General features: G+C 46.7%; 1 protein-coding gene across 5 annotated transcripts in view; it reads right to left on the bottom strand.

Moving 5' to 3' along the window:
* Nucleotides 1-25,924, bottom strand: part of THSD7B (thrombospondin type 1 domain containing 7B) — a 1,210,507-nt gene that overhangs the window by 472,010 nt on the left and 712,573 nt on the right. For all 5 annotated transcript variants that reach the window (XM_063933719.1, XM_063933721.1, XM_063933718.1 and 2 more), the window contains 2 exons: nt 24,290-24,524; nt 14,254-14,369 (listed from right to left, as the gene is read on the bottom strand). In XM_063933719.1, the coding sequence (XP_063789789.1) occupies nt 14,254-14,369; nt 24,290-24,524 (351 nt within the window). The remainder of the gene's footprint in view (nt 1-14,253; nt 14,370-24,289; nt 24,525-25,924) is intronic.

Genomic DNA, 25,924 nt, shown 5'->3' with positions numbered 1-25,924 from the left:
TGTGCCATTTAAACAGTTAATAATCAGGTGTTTATCTATTCAATGTACAGTCCAGGGTCCTACATGTCATCCGAGCGGTCACTGGGAGAGCCTGGAGTTTACAAATCTAATGCATCCCACTGGTCACCAATAGGGAGGAGGTAGATGCGGTGATACCGCATCACTCGAACCCGGAAGTGCTGTGGAATGCACCAGGTGGCACATGGGATCGTGGTCATGTGACACGGAGTTGTCACGTGATCTGCGCACAGTGATCAAGGCAAATGGAGAAAGAATAGAGAACTGTTCCCTAGCAACCTTTAGTAAGCAACTGGGGGAATTAGGGAGCTTACAGGAAACAAAAAATTAATATAAGATCATATTTTTTATTTTTGGATGTCTTTTATCTTCAGGTGATGGGGGCGGCCATGGGGACCAGGTATGTGCCCAGTTATGCCAACCTCTACATGGTGGAGTTCAAACAAACCCATGTGTGGGGTGGGGCATGGGTGTTGAACCTGGTTCTCTATGGCCATTATATTGATGATCTTTTTATTACTTGGAATGGGGAGCTATCTTCTGCTACTTCTTTTATTAATTCACTTAATTCTAATGTTTATAATTTAGCCTTTATATCCACTTTTCACACTTCATATGCTAATTTCCTGGATGTAACCCTCAAGATTATAGACAACTCTATAATTACATTCACTTATAATTAGTGATGAGCGGGTTCGGATCCTCGGAATCCGACCCGCCCGAACTTCACCTTTTTTTTACACGGGTCCGAGCGACTCGGATCCTCCCGCCTTGCTCGGTTAACCCGAGCGCGCCCGAACGTCATCATCCCGCTGTCGGATTCTCGCGAGACTCGGATTCTATATAAGGAGCCGCGCGTCGCCGCCATTTTCACACGTGCATTGAGATTGATAGGGAGAGGACGTGGCTGGCGTCCTCTCCGAGTCCGTTGTATTATATTAGAACTTAGTTAGTTATAATTGTGGGGAGGATTGGGGACGGGGAGCAGCTGTTAGGGAGTACAGTGCAGGGTTTTGAGTTTAATCCGTTGTTTCTCTGCCTGAAAAATAACGCTCCACCATATCTGTGCTCACTCAGTGTGCTGCACTGCTGCATGATATATCTGTGCTGAGTGCACTGCTCACACTGCCTAATTGTGGGGACTGGGGAGCAGTTATAGCAGGAGTACAGTGCACAGTTTTGCTGACAGTGACCACCAGTCCAGTATACGTTTGTCTGCCTGAAAAACACTGTGGTGTTTTTTTTTTCTTTCTTCATGCTAGTTTGTTTAGCAGTCTGCTGACACTGCAGTGTCCACCAGGTCCGTTATACAGTATATTATATATATAATTAAGCACTAAGCAGCAGTACGGTAGGCCACGGCTGTACCTACCTCTGTGTCGACTCATCACTCGTCGTCCATAAGTATAAGTAATACTATCCATCCATCTACATTGTATACCTGTGGTGTTTTTTTTTTTTCTTTCTTCATACTAGTTTAGCAGTCTGCTGCTGACACTGTCCACCAGGTCCGTTATACAGTATATTATATTTATATATAAGCACTAAGCAGCAGTACGGTAGGCCACGGCTGTACCTACCTCTGTGTCGTCACTCGTCGTCCATAAGTATAAGTAATACTATACTATCCATCTATCTACATTGTATACCTGTGGTGTTTTTTTTTTCTTTCTTCATACTAGTTTAGCAGTCTGCTGACACTGTCCACCAAGTCCGTTATACAGTATATTATATTTATATATAAGCACTAAGCAGCAGTACGGTAGGCCATGGCTGTACCTACCTCTGTGTCGTCAGTGCACTCGTCGTCCATAAGTATAAGTAATACTATACTATCCATCCATCTACATTGTATACCTGTGGTGGTTTTTTTTTCTTTCTTCATACTAGTTTAGCAGTCTGCTGACACTGTCCACCAGGTCCGTTATACAGTATATTATATTTATATATAAGCACTAAGCAGCAGTACGGTAGGCCACGGCTGTACCTACCTCTGTGTCGTCACTCGTCGTCCATAAGTATAAGTAATACTATACTATTCATCCATCTACATTGTATACCTGTGGTGTTTTTTTTTTCTTTCTTCATACTAGTTTAGCAGTCTGCTGCTGACACTGTCCACCAGGTCCGTTATACAGTATATTATATTTATATATAAGCACTAAGCAGCAGTACGGTAGGCCACGGCTGTACCTACCTCTGTGTCGTCAGTGCACTCGTCGTCCATAAGTATAAGTAATACTATACTATGCATCCATCTACATTGTATACCTGTGGTGGTTTTTTTTTCTTTCTTCATACTAGTTTAGCAGTCTGCTGCTGACACTGTCCACCAGGTCCGTTATACAGTATATTATATTTATATATAAGCACTAAGCAGCAGTACGGTAGGCCACGGCTGTACCTACCTCTGTGTCGTCACTCGTCGTCCATAAGTATAAGTAATACTATACTATCCATCCATCTACATTGTATACCTGTGGTGGCTTTTAGTTGTGCGCAAAATATGGAGAACAAAAATGTGGAGGTTAAAAAAATAGGGAAAGATCAAGATCCACTTCCACCTCGTGCTGAAGCTGCTGCCACTAGTCATGGCCGAGACGATGAAATGCCATCAACGTCGTCTGCCAAGGCCGATGCCCAATGTCATAGTACAGAGCATGTAAAATCCAAAACACAAAAGATCAGTAAAAAAATTACCCAAAAATCAAAATTAAAAGCGTCTGAGGAGAAGCGTAAACTTGCCAATATGCCATTTACGACACGGAGTGGCAAGGAACGGCTGAGGCCCTGGCCTATGTTCATGGCTAGTGGTTCAGCTTCACATGAGGATGGAAGCACTCATCCTCTCGTTAGAAAAAAGAAAATAAGAATTTACTTACCGATAATTCTATTTCTCGGTTTTTGTAACTATGTACAAGTAATGCAGATAATCCGCACTTGGGATGGGCGCCCAGCATCCACTACGGACTCCGAGAAATAGAATTATCGGTAAGTAAATTCTTATTTTCTCTATCGTCCTAGTGGATGCTGGGGTTCCTGAAAGGACCATGGGGATTATACCAAAGCTCCCAAACGGGCGGGAGAGTGCGGATGACTCTGCAGCACCGAATGAGAGAACTCCAGGTCCTCCTTAGCCAGGGTATCAAATTTGTAGGATTTTACAAACGTGTTTGCCCCTGACTAAATAGCCGCTCGGCAAAGTTGTAAAGCCGAGACCCCTCGGGCAGCCGCCCAAGATGAGCCCACCTTCCTTGTGGAATGGGCATTTACATATTTTGGCTGTGGCAGGCCTGCCACAGAATGTGCAAGCTGAATTGTATTACACATCCAACTAGCAATAGTCTGCTTAGAAGCAAGAGCACCCAGTTTGTTGGGTGCATACAGGATAACAGCAAGTCAGTTTTCCTGACTCCAGCCGTCCTGGAACCTATACTTTCAGGGCCCTGACAACATCCAGCAACTTGGAGTCCTCCAAGTCCCTAGTAGGCGCAAGGCACCACAATAAGCTGGTTCAGGTGAAACACTGACACCACCTTAGGGAGAGAACTGGGGACGAGTCCGCAGCTCTGCCCTGTCCGAATGGACAAACAGATATGGGCTTTTTTGAGAAAAAACCCACCAATTTGACACTCGCCTGGCCCAGGCCAGGGCCAAGAGCATGGTCACTTTTCATGTGAGATGCTTCAAATCCACAGATTTGACTGGTTTTAAACCAATGTGATTTGAGGAATCCCAGAACTACGTTGAGATCCCACAGTGCCACTGGAGGCACAAAAGGGGGTTGTATATGCAATACTCCCTTGACAAACTTCTGGACTTCAGGAACTGAAGCCAATTCTTTCTGGAAGAAAATCGACAGGGCCGAAATTTGAACCTTAATGGGCCCCAATTTGAGGCCCATATACACTCCTGTTTGCAGGAAATGCAGGAATCGACCGAGTTGAAATTTCTTCGTGGGGCCTTCCTGGCCTCACACCACGCAACATATTTTCGCCACATGTGGTGATAATGTTGTGCGGTCACGTCCTTCCTGGCTTTGACCAGGGTAGGAATGACCTCTTCCGGAATGCCTTTTTCCCTTAGGATCCGGCGTTCCACCGCCATGCCGTCAAACGCAGCTGCGGTAAGTCTTGGAACAGACATGGTACTTGCTGAAGCAAGTCCCTTCTTAGCGGCAGAGGCCATAAGTCCTCTGTGAGCATCTCTTGAAGTTCCGGGTACCAAGTCCTTCTTGGCCAATCCGGAGCCATGAGTATAGTTCTTACTCCTCTACGTCTTATAATTCTCAGTACCTTAGGTATGAGAAGCAGAGGAGGGAACACATACACCGATTGGTACACCCACGGTGTTACCAGAACGTCCACAGCTATTGCCTGAGGGTCTCTTGACCTGGCGCAATACCTGTCCCGTTTTTTGTTCAGACGGGACGCTTTTGCCATTGCCCTCCTGCTTCTTGTGCCGCCCTGTCTGTTTACGTGGGCGACTGCCGTGATGTTTTTCCCACTGGATCAATACCGGCTGACCTTGAAGCAGAGGTCTTGCTAAGCTTAGAGCATTATAAATTTACCCTTAGCTCCAGTATATTTATGTGGAGAAAAGTCTCCAGACTTGATCACACTCCCTGGAAATTTTTTCCTTGTGTGACTGCTCCCCAGCCTCTCGGGCTGGCCTCCGTGGTCACCAGCATCCAATCCTGAATGCCGAATCTGCGGCCCTCTAGAAGATGAGCACTCTGTAACCACCACAGGAGAGACACCCTTGTCCTTGGATATAGGGTTATCCGCTGATGCATCTGAAGATGCGATCCGGACCATTTGTCCAGCAGATCCCACTGAAAAGTTCTTGTGTGAAATCTGCCGAATGGAATTGCTTCGTAGGAAGCCACCATTTTTACCAGGACCCTTGTGCAATGATGCACTGACACTTTTCCTGGTTTTAGGAGGTTCTTGACTAGCTCGGATAACTCCCTGGCTTTCTCTTCCGGGAGAAACACCTTTTTCTGGACTGTGTCCAGAATCATCCCTAGGCACAGCAGACGTGTCGTCAGGATCAGCTGCGATTTTGGAATATTTAGAATCCATCCGTGCTGTTGTAGCAGTATCCGAGATAGTGCTACTCCGACCTCCAACTGTTCCCTGGACTTTGCCCTTATCAGGAGATCGTCCAAGTAAGGGGTAATTAAGACGCCTTTTCTTCGAAGAAGAATCATCATTTCGGCCATTACCTTGGTAAAGACCCGGGGTGCCGTGGACAATCCAAACGGCAGCGTCTGAAACTGACAGTGACAGTTCTATACCACGAACCTGAGGTACCCTTAGTGAGAAGGGCAAATTTGGGACATGGAGGTAAGCATCCCTGATGTCCCGGGACACTATATAGTCCCCTTCTTCCTGGTTCGATATCACTGCTCTGAGTGACTCCATCTTGATTTGAACCTTTGTAAGTGTTCAAATTTTTTTAGATTTAGAATAGGTCTCACCTAGCCTTCTGGCTTCAGTACCACAATATAGTGTGGAATAATACCCCTTTCCTTGTTGTAGGAGGGGTAATTTGATTATCACCTGCTGGGAATACAGCTTGTGAATTTTTTCCCATACTGCCTCCTTGTCGGAGGGATACCTTGGTAAAGCAGACTTCAGGAGCCTGCGAGGGGGAAACGTTTCGACATTCCAATCTGTACCCCTGGGATACTACTTGTAGGATCCAGGGGTCCTGTACGGTCCCAGCGTCATGCTGAGAGCTTGGCAGAAGCGGTGGAAGGCTTCTGTTCCTGGGAATGGGCTGCCTGCTGCAGTCTTCTTCCCTTTCCTCTATCCCTGGGCAAATATGACTCTTATAGGGACGAAAGGACTGAGGCTGAAAAGACGGTGTCTTTTTCTGCAGAGATGTGACTTAGGGTAAAAACGGTGGATTTTCCAGCAGTTGCCGTGGCCACCAGGTCCGATGGACCGACCCCAAATAACTCCTCTTCCTTTATACGGCAATACACCTTTGTGCCGTTTGGAATCTGCATCACCTGACCACTGTCGTGTCCATAAACATCTTCTGGCAGATATGGACATCGCACTTACTCTTGATGCCAGAGTGCAAATATCCCTCTGTGCATCTCGCATATATAGAAATGCATCCTTTAAATGCTCTATAGTCAATAAAATACTGTCCCTGTCAAGGGTATCAATATTTTTAGTCAGGGAATCCGACCAAGCCACCCCAGCTTTGCACATCCAGGCTGAGGCGATCGCTGGTCGCAGTATAACACCAGTATGTGTGTATATACTTTTATATGATATTTTCCAGCCTCCTGTCAGCTGGCTCCTTGAGGACGGCCCTATCTATAGACGGTACCGCCACTTGTTTTGATAAGCGTGTGAGCGCCTTATCCACCCTAAGGGGTGTTTCCCAACGCGCCCTAACTTCTGGCGGGAAAGGGTATACCGCCAATAATTTTCTATCGGGGGGAACCCACGCATCATCACACACTTCATTTAATTTATCTGATTCAGGAAAAACTACAGGTAGTTTTTTCACATCCCACATAATACCCTCTTTTGTGGTACTTGTAGTATCAGAAATATGTAACACCTCCTTCATTGCCCTTAACGTGTGGCCCTAATAAGGAATACGTTTGTTTATTCACCGTCGACACTGGATTCAGTGTCCGTGTCTGTGTCTGTGTCGACCGACTAAGGTAAACGGGCGTTTTAAAACCCCTGACGGTGTTTTTGAGACGTCTGGACCGGTACTAATTGTGTGTCGGCCGTCTCATGTCGTCAACCGACCTTGCAGCGTGTTGACATTATCACGTAATTCCCTAAATAAGCCATCCATTCCGGTGTCGACTCCCTAGAGAGTGACATCACCATTACAGGCAATTGCTCCGCCTCCTCACCAACATCGTCCTCATACATGTCGACACACACGTACCGACACACAGCACACACAGAGGGAATGCTCTGATAGAGGACAGGACCCACTAGCCCTTTGGAGAGACAGAGGGAGAGTTTGCCAGCACACACCAAAAAACGCTATAATTATATAGGGACAACCTTATATAAGTGTTTTCCCTTATAGCATCTTTTTATATATTTCTAACGCCAAATTAGTGCCCCCCCTCTCTGTTTTAACCCTGTTTCTGTAGTGCAGTGCAGGGGAGAGCCTGTGAGCCTTCCCTCCAGCCTTTCTGTGAGGGAAAATGGCGCTGTGTGCTGAGGAGATAGGCCCCGCCCCTTTTTCGGCGGGCTCGTCTCCCGCTCTTCAACGGATTCTGGCAGGGGTTAAATATCTCCATATAGCCCCCGGAGGCTATATGTGAGGTATTTTTTGCCAAAAAATAGGTTTACATTGCCTCCCAGGGCGCCCCCCTCCCAGCGCCCTGCACCCTCAGTGACTGCCGTGTGAAGTGTGCTGAGAGCAATGGCGCACAGCTGCAGTGCTGTGCGCTACCTTAAGAAGACTGAGGAGTCTTCTGCCGCCGATTCTGGACCTTCTTCTCTTTTCAGCATCTGCAAGGGGGCCGGCGGCGAGGCTCCGGTGACCATCCAGGCTGTACCTGTGATCGTCCCTCTGGAGCTAATGTCCAGTAGCCAAAGAAGCCAATCCATCCTGCACGCAGGTGAGTTCACTTCTTCTCCCCTAAGTCCCTCGTTGCAGTGATCCTGTTGCCAGCAGGACTCACTGTAAAATAAAAAACCTAAGCTAAACTTTTCTAAGCAGCTCTTTAGGAGAGCCACCTAGATTGCACCCTTCTCGGCCGGGCACAAAAATCTAACTGAGGCTTGGAGGAGGGTCATAGGGGGAGGAGCCAGTGCACACCACCTGATCCTAAAGCTTTACTTTTTGTGCCCTGTCTCCTGCGGAGCCGCTATTCCCCCCCATGGTCCTTTCAGGAACCCCAGCATCCACTAGGACGATAGAGAAAAGACTTGCGGCAAAAGCACAGCAAAGAACTGTGCGTTCTTCGAAATCACAAATCCCAAAGGAGAGTCCAATTGTGTCGGTTGCGATGCCTGACCTTCCCAACACTGGACGGGAAGAGCTTGCGCCTTCCACCATTTGCACGCCCCCTGCAAGTGTTGAAAGGAGCACCCGCAGTCCAGTTCCTGATAGTGAAATTGAAGATGTCAGTGTTGAAGTACACCAGGATGAGGATATGGGTGTTGCTGGCGCTGGGGAGGAAATTGACAAGGAGGATTCTGATGGTGAGGTTGTTTGTTTAAGTCAGGCTCCCGGGGAGACACCTGTTGTCCGTGGGAAGAATATGGCCATTGACATGCCTGGTGAAATTACCCAAAAAATCAGCTCTTCAGTGTGGAAGTATTTCAACAGAAATGCGGACAACAGGTGTCAAGCCGTGTGTTGCCTTTGTCAAGCTGTAATAAGTAGGGGTAAGGACGTTAACCACCTCGGAACATCCTCCCTTATACGTCACCTGCAGCGCATTCATAATAAGTCAGTGACAAGTTCAAAAACTTTGGGCGACAGCGGAAGCAGTCCACTGACCAGTAAATCCCTTCCTCTTGTAACCAAGCTCGCGCAAACCACACCACCAACTCCCTCAGTGTCAATTTCCTCCTTACCCAGGAAAGCCAATAGTCCTGCAGGCCATGTCACTGGCAAGTCTGACGAGTCCTCTCCTGCCTGGGATTCCTCCGATGCATCCTTGAGTGTAACGCCTATTGCTGCTGGCGCTGCTGTTGTTGCTGCTGGGAGTCGATCGTCATCCCAGAGGGGAAGTCGGAAGACCACTTGTACTACTTCCAGTAAGCAATTGACTGTCCAACAGTCCTTTGCGAGGAAGATGAAATATCACAGCAGTCATCCTGTTGCAAAGCGGATAACTGAGGCCTTGACAACTATGTTGGTGTTAGACGTGCGTCCGGTATCCGCCGTTAGTTCACAGGGAACTAGACAATTTCTTGAGGTAGTGTGCTCCCGTTACCAAATACCATCTAGGTTCCACTTCTCTAGGCAGGCGATACCGAGAATGTACACGGACGTCAGAAAAAGACTCACCAGTGTCCTAAAAAATGCAGTTGTACCCAATGTCCACTTAACCACGGACATGTGGACAAGTGGAGCAGGGCAGACTCAGGACTACATGACTGTGACAGCCCACTGGGTAGATGTATTGCCTCCCGCTGCAAGAACAGCAGCGGCGGCACCAGTAGCAGCATCTCGCAAACGCCAACTCGTTCCTAGGCAGGCTACGCTTTGTATCACCACTTTCCAGAATAGGCACACAGCTGAAAACCTCTTACGGCAACTGAGGAAGATCATCGCAGAATGGCTTACCCCAATTGGACTCTCCTGGGGATTTGTGACATCGGACAATGCCAGCAATATTGTGAGTGCATTACATCTGGGCAAATTCCAGCACGTCCCATGTTTTGCACATACCTTGAATTTGGTGGTGCAGAATTATTTAAAAAACAACAGGGGCGTGCAAGAGATGCTGTCGGTGACCAGAAGAATTGCGGGCCACTTTCGGCGTACAGGCACCGCATACAGAAGACTGGAGCACCACCAAAAACACCTGAACCTGCCCTGCCATCATCTGAAGCAAGAGGTGGTAACGAGGTGGAATTCAACCCTCTATATGCTTCAGAGGATGGAGGAGCAGCAAAAGGCCATTCAAGCCTATACATCTGGCCATGATATAGGCAAAGGAGGTGGAATGCACCTGTCTCAAGTGCAGTGGAGAATGATTTCAACGTTGTGCAAGGTTCTGCAACCTTTTGAACTTGCCACACGTGAAGTCAGTTCAGACACTGCCAGCCTGAGTCAGGTCATTCCCCTCATCAGGCTTTTGCAGAAGAAGCTGGAGGCATTGAAGGAGGAGCTAAAACAGAGCGATTCCGCTAGGCATGTGGGACTTGTGGATGGAGCCCTTCATTCGCTTAACCAGGATTCACGTGTGGTCAATCTGTTGATATCAGAGCACTACATTTTGGCCACCGTGCTCGATCCTAGATTTAAAACCTACCTTGGATCTCTCTTTACGGCAGACACAAGTCTGCAGAGGTTCAAAGACCTGCTGGTGACAAAATTGTCAAGTCAAGCGGAACGCGACCCGTCAACATCTCCTCCTTCACATTCTCCCGCAACTGGGGGTGCGAGGAAAAGGCTACGAATTCCGAGCCCACACGCTGGCGGTGATGCAGGACAGTCTGGAGCGACTGCTGATGCTGACATCTGGTCCGTACTGAAGGACCTGCCAACGATTACTGACAAGTCGTCTACTGTCACTGCATATGATTCTCTCACCATTGAAAGAATGGTGGAGGATTATATGAGTGACCGCATCCAAGTAGGCACGTCAGACAGTCCGTACGTATACTGGCAGGAAAAAGAGGCAATTTGGAGGCCCTTGCACAAACTGGCTTTATTCTACCTAAGTTGCCCTCCCTCCAGTGTGTACTCCGAAAGAGTGTTTAGTGCCGCCGCTCACCTTGTCAGCAATCGGCGTACGAGGTTACTTCCAGAAAATGTGGAGAAGATGATGTTCATTAAAATGAATTATAATCAATTCCTCCGTGGAGACATTCACCAGCAGCAATTGCCTCCAGAAAGTACACGAGGACCTGAGATGGTGGATTCCAGTGGGGACGAATTAATAATCTGTGAGGAGGGGGATGTACACAGTGAAAGGGGTGATGAATCGGACGATGATGATGAGGTGGACATCTTGCCTCCGTAGAGCCAGTTTGTGCAAGGAGAGATTGATTGCTTCTTTTTTGGTGGGGGCCCAAACCAACCAGTCATTTCAGTCACAGTCGTGTGGCAGACCCTGTCGCTGAAATGATGGGTTCGTTAAAGTGTGCATGTCCTGTTTTTACAACATAAGGGTGGGTGGGAGGGCCCAAGGACAATTCCATCTTGCACCTCTTTTTTCTTTCATTTTTCTTTGCGTCATGTGCTGTTTGTGGAGTATTTTTTTGAAGGGCCATCCTGCGTGACACTGCAGTGCCACTCCTAGATGGGCCAGGTGTTTGTGTCGGCCACTAGGGTCGCTTAGCTTAGTCACACAGCTACCTCATTGCGCCTCTTTTTTTCTTTGCGTCATGTGCTGTTTGGGGAGTATTTTTTTGAAGGGCCATCCTGCGTGACACTGCAGTGCCACTCCTAGATGGGCCAGGTGTTTGTGTCGGCCACTAGGGTCGCTTAGCTTAGCCATCCAGCGACCTCGGTGCAAATTTTAGGACTAAAAATAATATTGTGAGGTGTGAGGTGTTCAGAATAGACTGAAAATTAGTGGAAATTATGGTTATTGAGGTTAATAATACTATGGGATCAAATTCTATGATTTAAGCTGTTTTTTAGGGTCTTTTGAAAAAAACACCCGAATCCAAAACACACCCGAATCCGACCAAAAAAATTCGGTGAGGTTTTGCCAAAACGCGTCCGAACCCAAAACACGGCCACGGAACCGAACCCAAAACCAAAACACAAAACCCGAAAAATTTCAGGTGCACATCACTACTTATAATAAGAAGACAAATACAAATTCTTATTTACAGTTCACGAGTGCACATCATAAACCTTATCCCCAATGTATTTCAAACACAGCACAAATGCCAGTTTATTTTTAATTATTCATTTACATAAGCACACACATATTCCGCAGCACTTTACAGAGAATATTTGGCCATTCACATTTGTCCCTTCCCCAGTGGAGCTTACACTATATCAGCAGCGGCTCCAACTTACATGTGGTAGGAGGGCTGCTGCTACCCCCATGCCCAGAAAGGATAGGAGACAGCAAGCCCTGGGTCCTGGTACCCGTGCAATGGATCTGGCAAGTGCTGGGACCGGCGCAGACGCTGCAGTGCGACTGCGCATGCACAGACCTTCAACTTTTATGGACTGCACCAACGGCAGCCCATAGAAGCTGGATTGGGCTGCACTAAAGGCAGGGAGTGGCTTCCTACAGGAAGCCAGCTCTCTGCTTATTGCAGCCCGGTCTAGCACTTACAGAGTATGGAAACACCACCCAATGGGACTGCCTATATTGTCTGTGACTGACAGGTAGGGTTTCCAATAGGAAATCACTGGCTGTCACGGTGAAGCCAGTGCAGTCACGGACTGCATCTAGCTTCACTGACTCTGAGTAAGGCTGCGGATTTTACCTGCAGCCCATAGGTAAAATCTGCCACTGCACTCTATATTCCCTTCCACATGTACATGCACGCACATTAGGGTTCATTTTGTTGGAGCTATATAGCCTACCAGTATATTTTTGGATTGTGGGAGAAAACCGGAGAACACGGAGAAAACCCACGCAGGCACTGGGAGAATATACAGACTCTACACAGATAGGGCAATAGTGGAAATTGAACCCATGAAGCAGTAATGCTAACCATTACACATTACGTGCTGCCCCGGTGAACAGTCTCTTTATTTAAATCATAATGTTCATTTATCAGCGACAACTGATTTAAGCATCGAATAACATAATGCCATTCTATGCCTCCAAAAGCAGTTGTCTGAATAATTTTTAGTTATGGTTTAATAAAGACATAATTATAAGTGCAACTGATCCTGATCTATCATGACTCCCTGGTGACATTATACCAATTAATTTGGTTAGCTGTCTGCAGTATTGCAGATCTGTAGCTTGTGAGGAGACTTTAAAACTGCTTACATGTTTATTTGAATTTTAATTGATACAAAGTTTTATATGTTCTACATTTCTTCTGAATGTTGTTAAAATAAAAAGGCTATAACAAAGTTTTTTTTATTTCTTTTTATCATCTATTAAATTATTTTTTTCGGCACAGCTATTTACACAGATAATTCCATCTCGCATGCTGAGATAACCCGCTTTCCCCAGGAACATTATGCCATTTCTTTCTATAATTGTGCAGGTATTTTCTGCTGCAAGTAATAGTAACACAGATGTTGCAGATTTCATTCTAGGTGTACATCACACTGTAAATCCCTTCATTAGTTCTTGAATATTCAACCAGCATAGCCTGGGGAAACAGTGGATCTTTACTGTCCTTTCAGGTTCATTGTACATTCAGCACTCAGTTCACTATTGATTTATTTAGGTCTTATATTTAGAGCCAAATGTAAAACGTGGCTAATATGTTGTATGTAGTGTCGGACTAGGGCATGAAGGGCCCACTGGGGAATGCAGTGGTAAGGGCCCATATTTTGGGGGTGGCTAGTCTCCAGAGGGGGTGTAGCCAGCCACCACGTAGGCTTGGCTAACCATTAGAGAGTGCATGGTCTGGGCCCCTTGATAAATATATAGAGTAAATGCTGACAGTGCGTGCATGCTGATATACCACATTAATAACAGCAATGCATTATAAATAATACACCATAGTAATGCGCAGTATAAGGTATCATTTATAATGTATAATTCAAGTGCACAGTCTGAAATCTGATCCCTAGAGGAGGAGGTGGGGCCCTAGGCAGTGGGCCCCCGGTGGTTTCCCCTGTACCCCTGTGGGCCAGTCCATCCTTGGTTGCAGGGATAGCCAGCACCCACTGTTGTAATTAGCAATGTACTTTACTGAGATAAATGATATACCTATGTGGCTAGTGTACTAATCCGGGGCTGGACTAATCACTATGCAAATAAATATAGGTCCCAGTAAGGTAGGTCCCAAAGCATTGTTAGTTCACTAGTTCCACCCAACCTACAGTATATATACATACCTCACAACTTTCTATTTGTAAGAAGAGAGGCTCCCGAAAAAGGGGTGTGGCCTAAGAAAATGGGCGTGGTTTCGTGGGAGGACCCACAATCGTGAGCCACGCCCCCATTTTCATCACTGAGGGCATGTCCCCTCTCCCTCTGACTCCAGTGAATAGACACTGTGAGCATGCGCACAGCGACTATTCACCGCTGCTCTGCTAAGCAGGGCAGCGAGACTCCCAACTGCCCCCTCCCACCGCGGGACACTGCGGCCCGCGGCTGGGACAGCAGGACAGTCCCCAAAAAACGGGACTGTCCCGCGAAAATCGGGACAGTTGGGAGGTATGTATATATCTTAAATTTAAAACAGCAGACATATTTATTAACCGAAGCCTAATTATTAACTTTGATATTTGCCCCATACATTTCATATCTTACTATGTTTCACTTTCACAGAACATTCTATACAGCTGTATTTTGCTTATAAGTCCCTGCCACTTGAATGTAGCCCTGAGTGAGTGATGAATCTGATGGAATCTGATGGAAGAACTTCACCAGGTTAGTTATGACTGAGCCAGTGCACTCACCAGGCTGACACGTTTTCAGGCAAGAGGTCCACTCACTAAAGAGAGTCACAACACAGTCTCTCTTGCAGGGTAGTAGACAGGTGCGAATTGTTTCAGGTTTGCTAAATTCTGGGCACCTGGAAATGAGAATACAGGTTAAATAGTAAAATATAAAATAGGAAGACTACTAGCAATTCCCAAAACAAGAAAGACAAATTCATTGCTGGGGCCTGGAGTATCGTACAATAAAGAACTTCACACTAATGTTTTTTTTTATCTTTGCATTTGTCTAAAGGAAATAATAGGATTTTAATACCTACCAGTAAATCCTTTTCTCTTAGTCCGTAGAGGATGCTGGGGTTACTTCAAGAACCATGGGGTATAGACGGGATCCGCAGGACACATGGGCACTTTAAGAATTTCAAATGGTGTGACCTGGCTCCTTCCTCTATGCCCCTCCTCCAGACTCCAGTTTAAGGAACTGTGCCCAGGGAGACGGACATTTCGAGGAAAGGATTTATTGTTAAACCACGGTGAGCATCTTACCAGCTCACACCTCAAGCATGCCGCAGAACATGGCATTCAACAGAACACAAGCCAACGGCATGAAGAATTTGCAGCAATGTGCTGACAAAAATCGTAACACAACCTGTGTGTAATCACAAACAATAACTGCAGATACAGTACACACTGGGACGGGCGCCCAGCATCCTCTACGGACTAAGAGAAAAGGATTTACCTGTAGGTATTAAAATCCTATTTTCTCATATGTCCTAGAGAATGCTGGGGTCACTTCAAGAACCATGGGGTTATACCAAAGCTCTAGAACGGGCGGGAGAGTGCGGATGACTCTGCAGTACCGAATGAACAAACGTGAGGTCAACCTCGGCCAATTAAAACTGTAAAACTTAGCCCAATTGTTTGCTAAATAGCTGCTCGGCAAAGTTACAATGCCGAGACTCCCCGGTTAACCGCCCCGGACGAGCCCACCTTTCTAGTAGAATGGGCCTTCACCTATTTCGGTAACGGCAATCCTGCCGTAAGATGAGGATGCTGAATCGTACCACAGATCCAGCGCGCAATGGTCTGCTTGGAAGCAGGACACCCAATCTTGCCAGGAGCAAACAGGACAAACAGAGCCTGTGTTCCTAAACGGAGCCGTCCTGGCAACATTTTCAAAACTCTGAGCACATGCAGAGACTCCTATTCAGCAAAGACGTCCGTAGCCACAGGCACCACAATAGGTTGGTACATGTGGAAAGAAGAAACCACCTTCGGTAGAAATTGTTGACGAGTTTCCAACTCTGCTCTATCTTCATGGAAGATCAAATAAGGTCTCTTGTGAGATCAGACCGCTAACTCAGACACTCGCCTTGCGTATGCCAAGGCCAACCTGACGACCACTTTACAAGTGAAGAATTTCACTCCGCCTTACATAAAGGTTCAAACCAATGTGATTGAAGGAACTGCAACAACCCATTAAGATCCCCTGGTGCCACTGGGGGCACAAAAGCAGGTTGGATGTGCCATACTTCCTTCACGACAGTCTGAACTTCTGACAGGGAGTCCAATTGATTCTGAAAGAAAACTGATAAGGCCGATCTTAATAGCTGAAAACTCTGCCGTAGGAGTCTTCTTGGATTCACACCAAGAAACTTATTTTCTCCAAAAACGGTAGTAATGTTTAGACGTTACCCCTTTTCTAGTCCGAATAAGTGTGGGAACTACTTCCGTGGGAATACCCTTACGGACTAGGACAGTGATTTTCAACCTTTTTTTACTCACGGCACACCGAACAATATTTTAAAATTCCCAAGGCACACCATCAGTTCCCCACAGAAAAAAACAAAAAACACACATTGGCCCTCACAGTAAAAAAAAATTCCATACATACATTGACCTACACAGAAAAACAATCACATTGCTCCCCACATGAATTATTCACATTGTTCCCCCTCATAAATCCTTATTCTCCCCACATAAATCTTATTGAAATCCTATTGTTCCCCACAGGAGAAATAAAATAACAGATATACAGTATTAGCCCCTACCGGTCAGCTGTCCTCCTCCCTGTCCCTCAGTGGCGGGGATGGTTCATAGTGGAATACTGAGCAGCAGGCTGTCGGGCAGGTGTGGATGTGGGTGGGCAAGGAAAGCAGTGTATGCAGGCGGGAACTGGAAGATGTGTATGCAGGTGGGTGGGCTGGCTGGGTGGTGAGAGGCGGCAGCCGAGACCTATGATATTACACCACCGCGTCTTCAAAGCATAGGTCACGGCCAGTGTACGACTGATCCTCTAAGAAGAGCCCGGGCCAACAGTTCACTCTGAAGGTGCAGGAAGCTGCTCTGGCTCCACGGCACACCTTGCAACTGGTCGCGGCACACTAGTGTGCCACGGCACACTGGTTGAAAAAGCCTGGACTAGGATCTGGAGTTCAACCGCCATGTCGTCAAACGTAGCCGCAGTAAGTCCTAATACACGCATGGCCCCTGCCGCAACAGGTCCTCACGCAAAGGAAAAGGCCAGGGATCTCCTATGAGTAATTCCTGAGATCTGGATACCAAGCTCACCTTGGCCAGTCTGGTACCATGAGGCTCACCCGAATTTCCTTTTTATGAACCCAGAACTTTTGGAACGTAAGAAAACGTAGGGAATACATATACAGACAGAAAACACCCACGGTGTCACCAGTTCATTCACTGTTCCTGTTTGAGGGTCCCTTGACCTGGAACTCTGAAGCTTCTTGTTGAGACGAGACGCCATCATTCCTACTTGAGGAAATCCCAACGACATGTCACCCCTTCGAAAACTACTTGGAGGAGGTCTCCCCTCTCCTGGATGGAGATCGTCTGCTGAGGAAGTCTGCTTCCCAGTCGTCCACTACTGGAACGAACATCGCTGACAAAGCGATTGTATGTTTTTCCGCCCAGCGGAAAATCCTTGTGGCTTCTGCCATTGCTGTTCTGCTTTTCGTTTGTAGAAAATCGTTGTAAACGGCCCTTAACTCTAGACCATTTATGTGGTGACAAGTTTCCTAACTTGACCATCTTCCTTTGAAGTTTTCCCCCCTGAGTGACTGCCCCCCAGCCACGGAGGCTTGCATCCGTGGTCACAAGGAGCCAGTCCTAAATCTCGAACCTGCGTCCCTCTAGGAGGTGAGAACTGCGCAGCCACCACAGGAGTGAGATTCTGGTCTTGGAAGACAGGATTATCCTCCGGTGTATGTGTAGGTGGGAACCGGACCACTCGTCTAACAGGTCCCTCTGGAACACCCAGGCATGGAAACTGCCAAATTGAGTGGCCTCGTAGGCTGCAACCATCTTTTTCAGCAACCGAATGTATTGATGAAATTACACTCTTGCTGGTCTCGGAATTTGTTTGCCCAGACTCTGGATCCCCAGAGCCTTTTCCACTGGAAGAAAAAACTCTTTGTAGTTCCGTGACTAGTATTATTCCCAAAACAGACAACCGCGTTGTTGGGACCAACAGTGATTCTGGCAAGTTCAGGAGCTAACCCTGTTGTTAAAGAACTGTCAGGGAGAGTGCAATGTTTTGCACCAACTGGTTCCTTGGCCTCGCCGTTATCAGGGGACCATCCCAGTACAGGATAATTGTGACTCCTTACTAGCGACCGAGAACCATCATTACCACCATCATCCTGGTGAAAATCCTAGGAGCCGTGGACAGACCAACGGCAACGTCTAAAATTGGTAATGACACCCCTGAATTGCAAACCTCAGGCAAGCCTAATGCGGAGGAAAATGTAATTAGGCCTTCTTTATGTCTACTGAGACCATGAAAAAAACTCCTTTTTCCAGATTCGAGATCACTACCCTGAGAGATTTAATCTTGGATTTGAATTTCTTTAAGTAGAAAATGAGGGATTTCAGATTTAGGATTGGTCTGACCGAGCTGTCTGGCTTCGGGACCCCGAAGATGCTTGAATAAAAACCTTCTCCCTGTTGTGACAGGGGAAAACCAGGTCAATAACCTGATCCTGATACAACCTTTGTATTGTGTCGCACACTACCTCCCCGTCCAGAGGAGAATCTGTAATTTGAAAAATTGGTACGGGGAAACGTCTGGAAACTCCAGTAAGTACCCTTGGGACACTATTCGTAAAACCCACGGATCCAGGTCCGTTCCAGGACTGACTGAAGAGTTTTTAGATGTGGCCCCACCTGTGTGGACTCCCGCAAGAGAGTCCCAGCGTCATGCAGTGGATTGATCTTGAAGAGGTTGCGGACCTCTTCCCTTTTCTCCTTCCTCTACCTGCGAAGAAAGGTGAATCTGTATCTATTGGGCCGAAATGACTGCATCCGACAATGATGCGTCATCATCCGTTGTGAGGGAACATAGGGCAAGAAGGTAGACTTACCAGCGGCAGCTGTCGAGATCAAATTAACTAGGCGTCACCAAACCAGGCTTCACCTTCATAAGGCAGAGACTCCATTTCTTCTCGGAGTCAGCATCAGCATTGCATTGGTGAATCCACAACGCCCTCCTAACCGAGACCGCCATGGAATTGGCCTGTGAACCCAATAGTCCTATATTCCTTGTAGTCGCGCGAAAGTATGCAGTAGTGTCCTTGATATGACCCAACGTTAGGAGTATCCCATCTCTCCCCAGGGTATCTATATCGGATGACAAGGCACACGACCATTTTTGAATACTACTACTCCCCCATGCGCATGTAATGGCAGGTCTATCCAACGTACGCGTGGACACATAACTAGAAAATAACGTATCTTCCTGCATACGAACCGCTGATTTGTGACAGGGCACCGTGCAGAACAGGGGGTGACTCCCACTTTATTCTGTCCGCGGCGGGAAAAGAATAAACAATCGGAACCCACTTGAGGATTTGAAACCATCTTGTCAGGGCTGACCCAGACTTTCTCACACAGAGTGCTCAGCACATGAGAAGGAGGAATGTTACCTCAGCTTTCATTATAAATGTATATATATATAATATATATCTATATATATATATACCCATATATAGACCCTTTTGTCAGGAACAGCAGGGTCCTCAGTGACGTTAATACGTCCTTAATGTGCACTAATCATGTACTGAATGCTCTTTTTTTTTTTTGTGTGGATCTAATCAGGAAACATTATGGTCGACATAGGAAATAGTATCCGTGTCGATATCAGGGAGTAGTAACTGGGCAAAATAACCATTTTTGCGACCGCCAGGGGTCTGAGGGAAATATAGCTATGAACATGACATTCTTCCATAGATATTTCTACGTCTGTGTCTGGGACACAGATATATGCAACCTTACTATATATATATATATATATATATACATATATAGACCCTTTCTGATATGCATCACATTATCATGCAAATTTTTACCCAGTCAGATATTGGTGGTGCCGACAGGGCCCACCACACACGTCTGTGTCCCTACTATTATTTTCTCTTGGGAAAAAACATTCAGCCACCGACATGTTGACACACATGTACCAAGCACTATCAGGAGTCAGCGGTGCCGACAGGGTCACTCCCACAGCCGTTTGTGGGAAGAGCACTCAGCCTCAGACATGCCGACACACGTGTACCAAACACCCACCGACACATCAGGCATATAGGGGACAGACCCACAGTAAAGTCTGTCAGGGAGACACAGAGGGAGTTTGCCAGCTCACAACCCAGCGCTCACTCCAGGTTCTGAAAACCTTATATAATGCCTCAGACCAGTAGCGCTAATTAACTTACCTTGCACCAAATCAACTGTGCCCCCCCCCCCCCCCTCGTTTTTCACTCTGTTATGTGTACAGTAGTGTGAGGAAGGACCAGCGTCTCTACAGCTCTGTGGAGAGAAAATGACGCTGATGAGAGCTGTGAGGGCTAAGTCCCGCCCCCTTAATGGCGCGCTTCAGCCCCGCTATTTTTTAGTATATTTATACTGGCGGGGGTTAGGATTTAGTGCCTAGGCACTCATACCACTCTTTGCCAGTCACATATGAGGATTTATATGCTGCCCAGGGAGCACCCCCCCCCCCCGCGCTCCCTGCAGTGCCGCTGCGTGTGTGTGTGTGGGAGCATGGCGCGCCGCGCGATCGCTGTGCGGTACCTCAGAAGCCGTCACTGAAGTCTTCTTTTCTTCTTCTACTCACCTGTCTTCTGATTTCTGGCTCTGCAAGGGGGGTGACGGCGGGCTCTGGGAATGAACCCCTAGGCGTACCTAGTGTTCCAAACCCTCAGGAGCTAATGGTGTCCTGTAGCCTAAGAAGCAGAGCCTTTTAACTCACAGAAGTAGGTCTGGCTTCTCTCCCCTAAGTCCCACGAAGCAGGGAGACTGTTGCCAGTAGTGCTCCCTGAAAATAAAAAACCTAACATAAAGTCTTTTCAGAGAAACTCAGTAGAGCTCCTCAGTATGCATCCAGTCTGCCTGGGCACAGATTCTAAACTGGAGTCTGGAGGAGGGGCATAGAGGGAGAAGCCAGGTCACACCATTTGAAAGTCTTAAAGTGCCCATGTCTCCTGCGGATCCCGTCTATACCCCATGGTTCTTGAAGCGACCCCAGCATCCTCTAGGACGTATGAGAAAAAAATGTATGATACAGTAATACTTTGTGTCATCTAGCATTAACAGAGGTGAAAGAAATGTTGTTTATAGTCTAGACCAGGAGAGTCCAAACTATGGGCTGCGGATCAAAAGCAGCCAACAACTGCTCCCATCAAGCACCAGTGTTCTTCTAGCAGGGTGCCCGCTGTATGAAACTGCAGAAAGTGCCCTGCATAATATGCTGAGCTTTGATCGGACAAGAGTTATTTGAGCTGAGGAGGTTTGTGCCACATTGCCTACTGTACTCTGGGGATAGAATGAGGCTTGTGCCTCTTTCAGCACAGATCTTGGCCTCCACACCCATTTCAGATTGAATAAGCATGTTGCCACTGCCTCTGCATCTGAACCAACCTTGTCTGAAGTACACACACATATTTACTTATGTTCAGTACATTTAATTTAGGAGACTTCTGTGTAGCATATTGAGAATTGGGGGCACTGCTGTATGGCATATGAGATTGGGGTACATATATGTGGCATATTGTGCATTGTACACACTATCCTGAGGCATTTTATCTATTTGGTGCACTACTGTTTGGCATATTACCAAGTGGGAGCACTATTCTGTGACATACTATATATTTTGGGGCAAAGATATGTACCATATTATGAAATGGGGATATCTGACACATTTTACAGGGGCACTACTGTGTAGCATATTATGAATTTGGGGAACCCCTTTTCCCAAATGCTTTGAGGGTAACTGAGAAAAAAAGATGCTAGCCCTCATTTAAAAGTTCTTTTCTCAATATACCACTACATCAAAAAAAGTTTGGATGCCCCTGATCTAGATGAGCTAAATTCTGCAAGCAGAAGACAAGCCTACAGACTTCCCAGTTCATCCCACAACTTTCATCTGACAAAGTTATACATGGTATTCATGAAGAATGCATATGATACAGTAATCTAGTGACAGTGGGCACAGTATTATGCTGGGTGGTCTTCAGTATGCCGACTGACGGGATCCCGGCGCACAGTATACCGGCGCCGGGATCCGACAGCCAGCATACCGACACTTATTCTCCCTCGTGGGGGTCCACGACCCCCCTGGAGGGAGAATAAGTGTCGGTATGCCGGCTGTCGGGATCCCGGCGCCGGTATACTGTGCGCCGGGATCCCGTCAGTCGGCATACTGAAGACAACCCAGCATGGGTTCACTACGATATGCCGGCGGTCGGGCTCCCGGCGACCAGCATACCGGCGCCGGGAGCATGACCGCCGGCTTACCGACAGTGTGGCGAGCGCAAATGAGCCCCTTGCGGGCTCGCCACTGATGCTAAAGGAGAGGGGTTTAGCATCAGTGGGTGCATGATCAGGTCCACAAATGTTCAGATAGAGGGGAAAGATCATTTTTAGAACAGAACGTTGTCATATCATAAGTAGATTTTTAATATAAAACAATGGACATAATATAAATTCCCCTATACTATACACATTCAGCACTTTACTCCCATCATTTTCAGAGCCTTAAATCAGGTTGGGCAGAGGCAGTGCTTGATAAAGACCCAAACAGGGCCCTAGGCTATAAACTGGTTTAGGGTGCGTCACCCCCTCTGTTTATATAATAAAACCCACAAAAAGATTAGAGTAATACAGGACCCTATGTTTCACTGTGAAGCACTTTCAAATTGAGGCATACGTGCCTACTCTCCTTGAAAGGGCTCACGAAAATCGGATGCCCCCGGCCCCCCAGGGAATTGGGCAAGTCTCCTGCATCTCCCCGCCCCCATGCCCCCGCCGCACCTGTACTCCACCGCTCACTACCACCCACTCCCCACGGAATCCCGTTACACACAGGAGGAGGGGGTGGGGCGATGATGCGATTCACGCTAAATCGTAATGTGGGCATTGCAAAGCGGGGGTGGGGCTACGATCATGTGATTGCATCACCACGCCCCCATTTTTGCTGCCACTCCCTAGTTCCTTCCTGTCAATCACTCTGTGAATAAATCCTCACTGCAAGTGGCATCACAGAGGTACTTTGACGTGTGCGCAGTGTGATCACGGTGTATGCGCAGTCTTCCAATAATCTCTCAGTTGTGTTGCATACAAATCAGAATCAGGTCCTGAGTGATGATTTAGTGGCCTGTTATTTGAGTACATACACTCTGGGGGAGATGTACTAAGCCTTGGTGAGTGATATAGGGGAGAGAGATAAAGTACCAATCAGCTCCTAAATGCCATGTTTCAGCTGTGTTTGAAAAATGACAGGAGCTGACACATTATCTCTCTCCACTTTATCACTCTCCAAGGCTTAGTACATCTGCACCACAAAGAGATATTACTTGCCCTTACCCAAACTTAGGGGGGAATCTTACCTAAATGTGCCTACTTTATCTTTCTCCTCTCAAGGAGAAGCCCAGAGAGAAGATGTGAATGACTGCTCTGGGGGCTCTTAATGTCATTAGGCCCCGCCCCTGTCACAGCACATTGCCAAGGATTGTGGGACTGATTTTGAGTTGCACTCAAGTTTAAAAGTAGACGCATCTAGTGATTTTTAGTAAATTTCATATGCATTGCACATGTCTGTGAAATAGGCATTTCTGGGTGTTAACTGGGCAGCTACAATGCATACAGTACATCACAACATTTAAGAGTTTGAAATCAAGACCTGTTGCATGTGCCAGAAAAGGGGGCATGACCATGTAGGAAGAGGCGTGGCCTTCATTACCCCCTGTTCCCATCATCTGGGTGCGTGCCCATTGCTCCCTTATTAGTCCCCAGGATCAGCCCTGCAATGTTTAAATGCATGTGTACAGCAGAACAGCCATCCATAGAACACTAAGGCCTACAGGGGGGACAACAGAACACTAGAGATGTGTGTGGACCCCCATATTTTGGATTTGGTTCCAATTCTTCATCGTAATATGGTATTGGCAAAACCACTCAAGTATTTTGGCTCATATTCGTTTTTTGGTTCGGTTACAAATTGATATAATCGATAATTATAGATAAAAATCAATAAAACAGCTAAAATCATGTAATATTTGCAGTCCAAAACCCGAAATTCAGATTTAAAATCCAAATCCCAAACTGTGGGAAGATCCGAACCTGGACTCGGATTGAATCGCTTTGAGAGATCTGGACCAAGTTTTGGTTCGGTTCGGATCCACAAAATTCAGGTGGATTTGGATTTCTGGCGAACCGATCTGCACAGCTGTACAGGAAACTGCTAAAAACCCCAGCTGTCCTGCCATAAGCAGGATGGTTGGGGGATGTGACATTGTGAAGGCACACAAGAAATCTGTTTAATAAGAGTATAGTGGACAGGTACCCAGAGTTCTGTGCTATTATCAGTCATGCGTATGTCACCGAGACGCTTATTTCTGAAGGATCTTTTGCACCCACAATGGAGTAGGTGAAAGTGCGATACTAATGATGACTGTTGCAACGTGATTCCAAAGTTAATTATTGTAGCTAATATAATATTTGACAGTTCACACCCAAAATTAAAATCCCCATGGTTTGTGTAAGTTACCTTTTACCAGTGGCTTGTCCTGTACTGTTCTTCATGCAGAAAACTATTCGGGTTTGTACTCCCACACCACACGTATTCTCTTTGCTCCGGCTGACGGTGAAATTTAATTGTGCTATCTGTGTGTTTGTGGTACATGGTTCCCATGGCGATGTCTGCCAGTAAAACGTTGTGCAGAGATGGTCATTGCACAACCGATACTCATACAATGCTTGGCTTGAAGGACAAGACTTCCCACCTGCAGCACAAGAGTTTATGTCATTCTTCTTGGAGATCATAATCATTTTTTGTTCCTTCTAAAAAGTCAACCTTCTAAAATATTTAAAAGAGGGGGCAAAGTAAACTAAACGACTGTCCAGTAGAAACATGCATGTCTAGTAGTTTAGTAGGCTATACAATAATAAGACTGTAACCTCAGTGTTTGTGCAAGACCTCTTTCCTTTTGTAAAGGGAAATTCATGCATTCTCTCCACTCATATCCATTACAATAATTTCACTCAAAATGATGTCCCCCCATGTGCCTTTTTTGTACATTACAAGGGACAATGTTACTCCACTCAACTCTCGCCCTTTGTAGTCTTTTGCTCCACCACAAGCTAAGCCATCTGGTTTGGTAGCAGGGGCGTAACTCCCAGAGGCAATGGAATTGCCTGCCTCCAGGCTCCAAGCCTTGAAGGGGCACCTACATGTACAGCAGCACTTGTGTGATTCACAGCGGGATCCAAGTGTGGCCTCTGCTCTTCCAACGGAGCTCTACAGCACACCCGCCGCCACTGTAGGACTGTGAGATGGGACCCGCTGGTGAACGCTGATTCTGCATGCTGTAGATGGACGAATCTCATGAGTTTGGCCCTGACTCACCAGCCATTTGTCACACAGCACAGCTGGAGCCCTGCCAATTCACTGCGGTCTCTGGTCTCTGTAGACCGGCTGAGAGTGCTGTCTATATAATTATGTAAGTTGTGTGTGTTTAAACAAACACACACATACACACCATATTTGTTCTCTCTTTTTGTTTTTTTAAGGGGTGGGGGGTGCACCAAACTCCAACTTGCCTTGGGGCGACTGGGATGAACTTAATTCCCTGTTTGGTATACATATGCACCACCAAGGCTACTTTATACTGACCAATGGTTAGTTTGCACTTCAGAAATGACCTCAACTATATTTTAACTGAAACATAAATGCAGCACAATGATTCGATAGGTACTGGAGACTGTTGCCCACAGTATAAACATTGGTATGGTCAATTGGTGACGTGGCCTGAGCCAAAATTGTGCCAGTAATTTTCTATTGAGAAATGTTGGGATATGCAGAATGTAAGTCAATTTATGGAGTTGCAGCTACAGACACTTTCAAAATACAATATAAGTTTTTGTTTTCTTCTTCGTCTGTTGAAAACAACTTGGTTAAAGAAACAACAAAGGGCCTAATCCAGACCAGATCGTAGATGTCCGCAAAACTGCACATCTACGATCAAAATGCTGGAATCCTGCCCCCACATACATGCAAAAGCATCGCACAGCGGCGATGTTTTGAACCTGCTGAGTAGCCCCCTGCCTACGTAGCCCAGCTGCGAAGGCAGGTGGCTACCTGCCATGTTTTGGGCCGCAGTGGCTGCATGTGACATCACGCAGC

Source organism: Pseudophryne corroboree, chromosome 7, assembly GCF_028390025.1.
Source record: "Pseudophryne corroboree isolate aPseCor3 chromosome 7, aPseCor3.hap2, whole genome shotgun sequence".
NCBI lineage: Eukaryota > Metazoa > Chordata > Amphibia > Anura > Myobatrachidae > Pseudophryne > Pseudophryne corroboree.
Note: the sequence above shows the minus strand (reverse complement) of the source record. Positions and strands in the feature narration are given on the sequence as shown.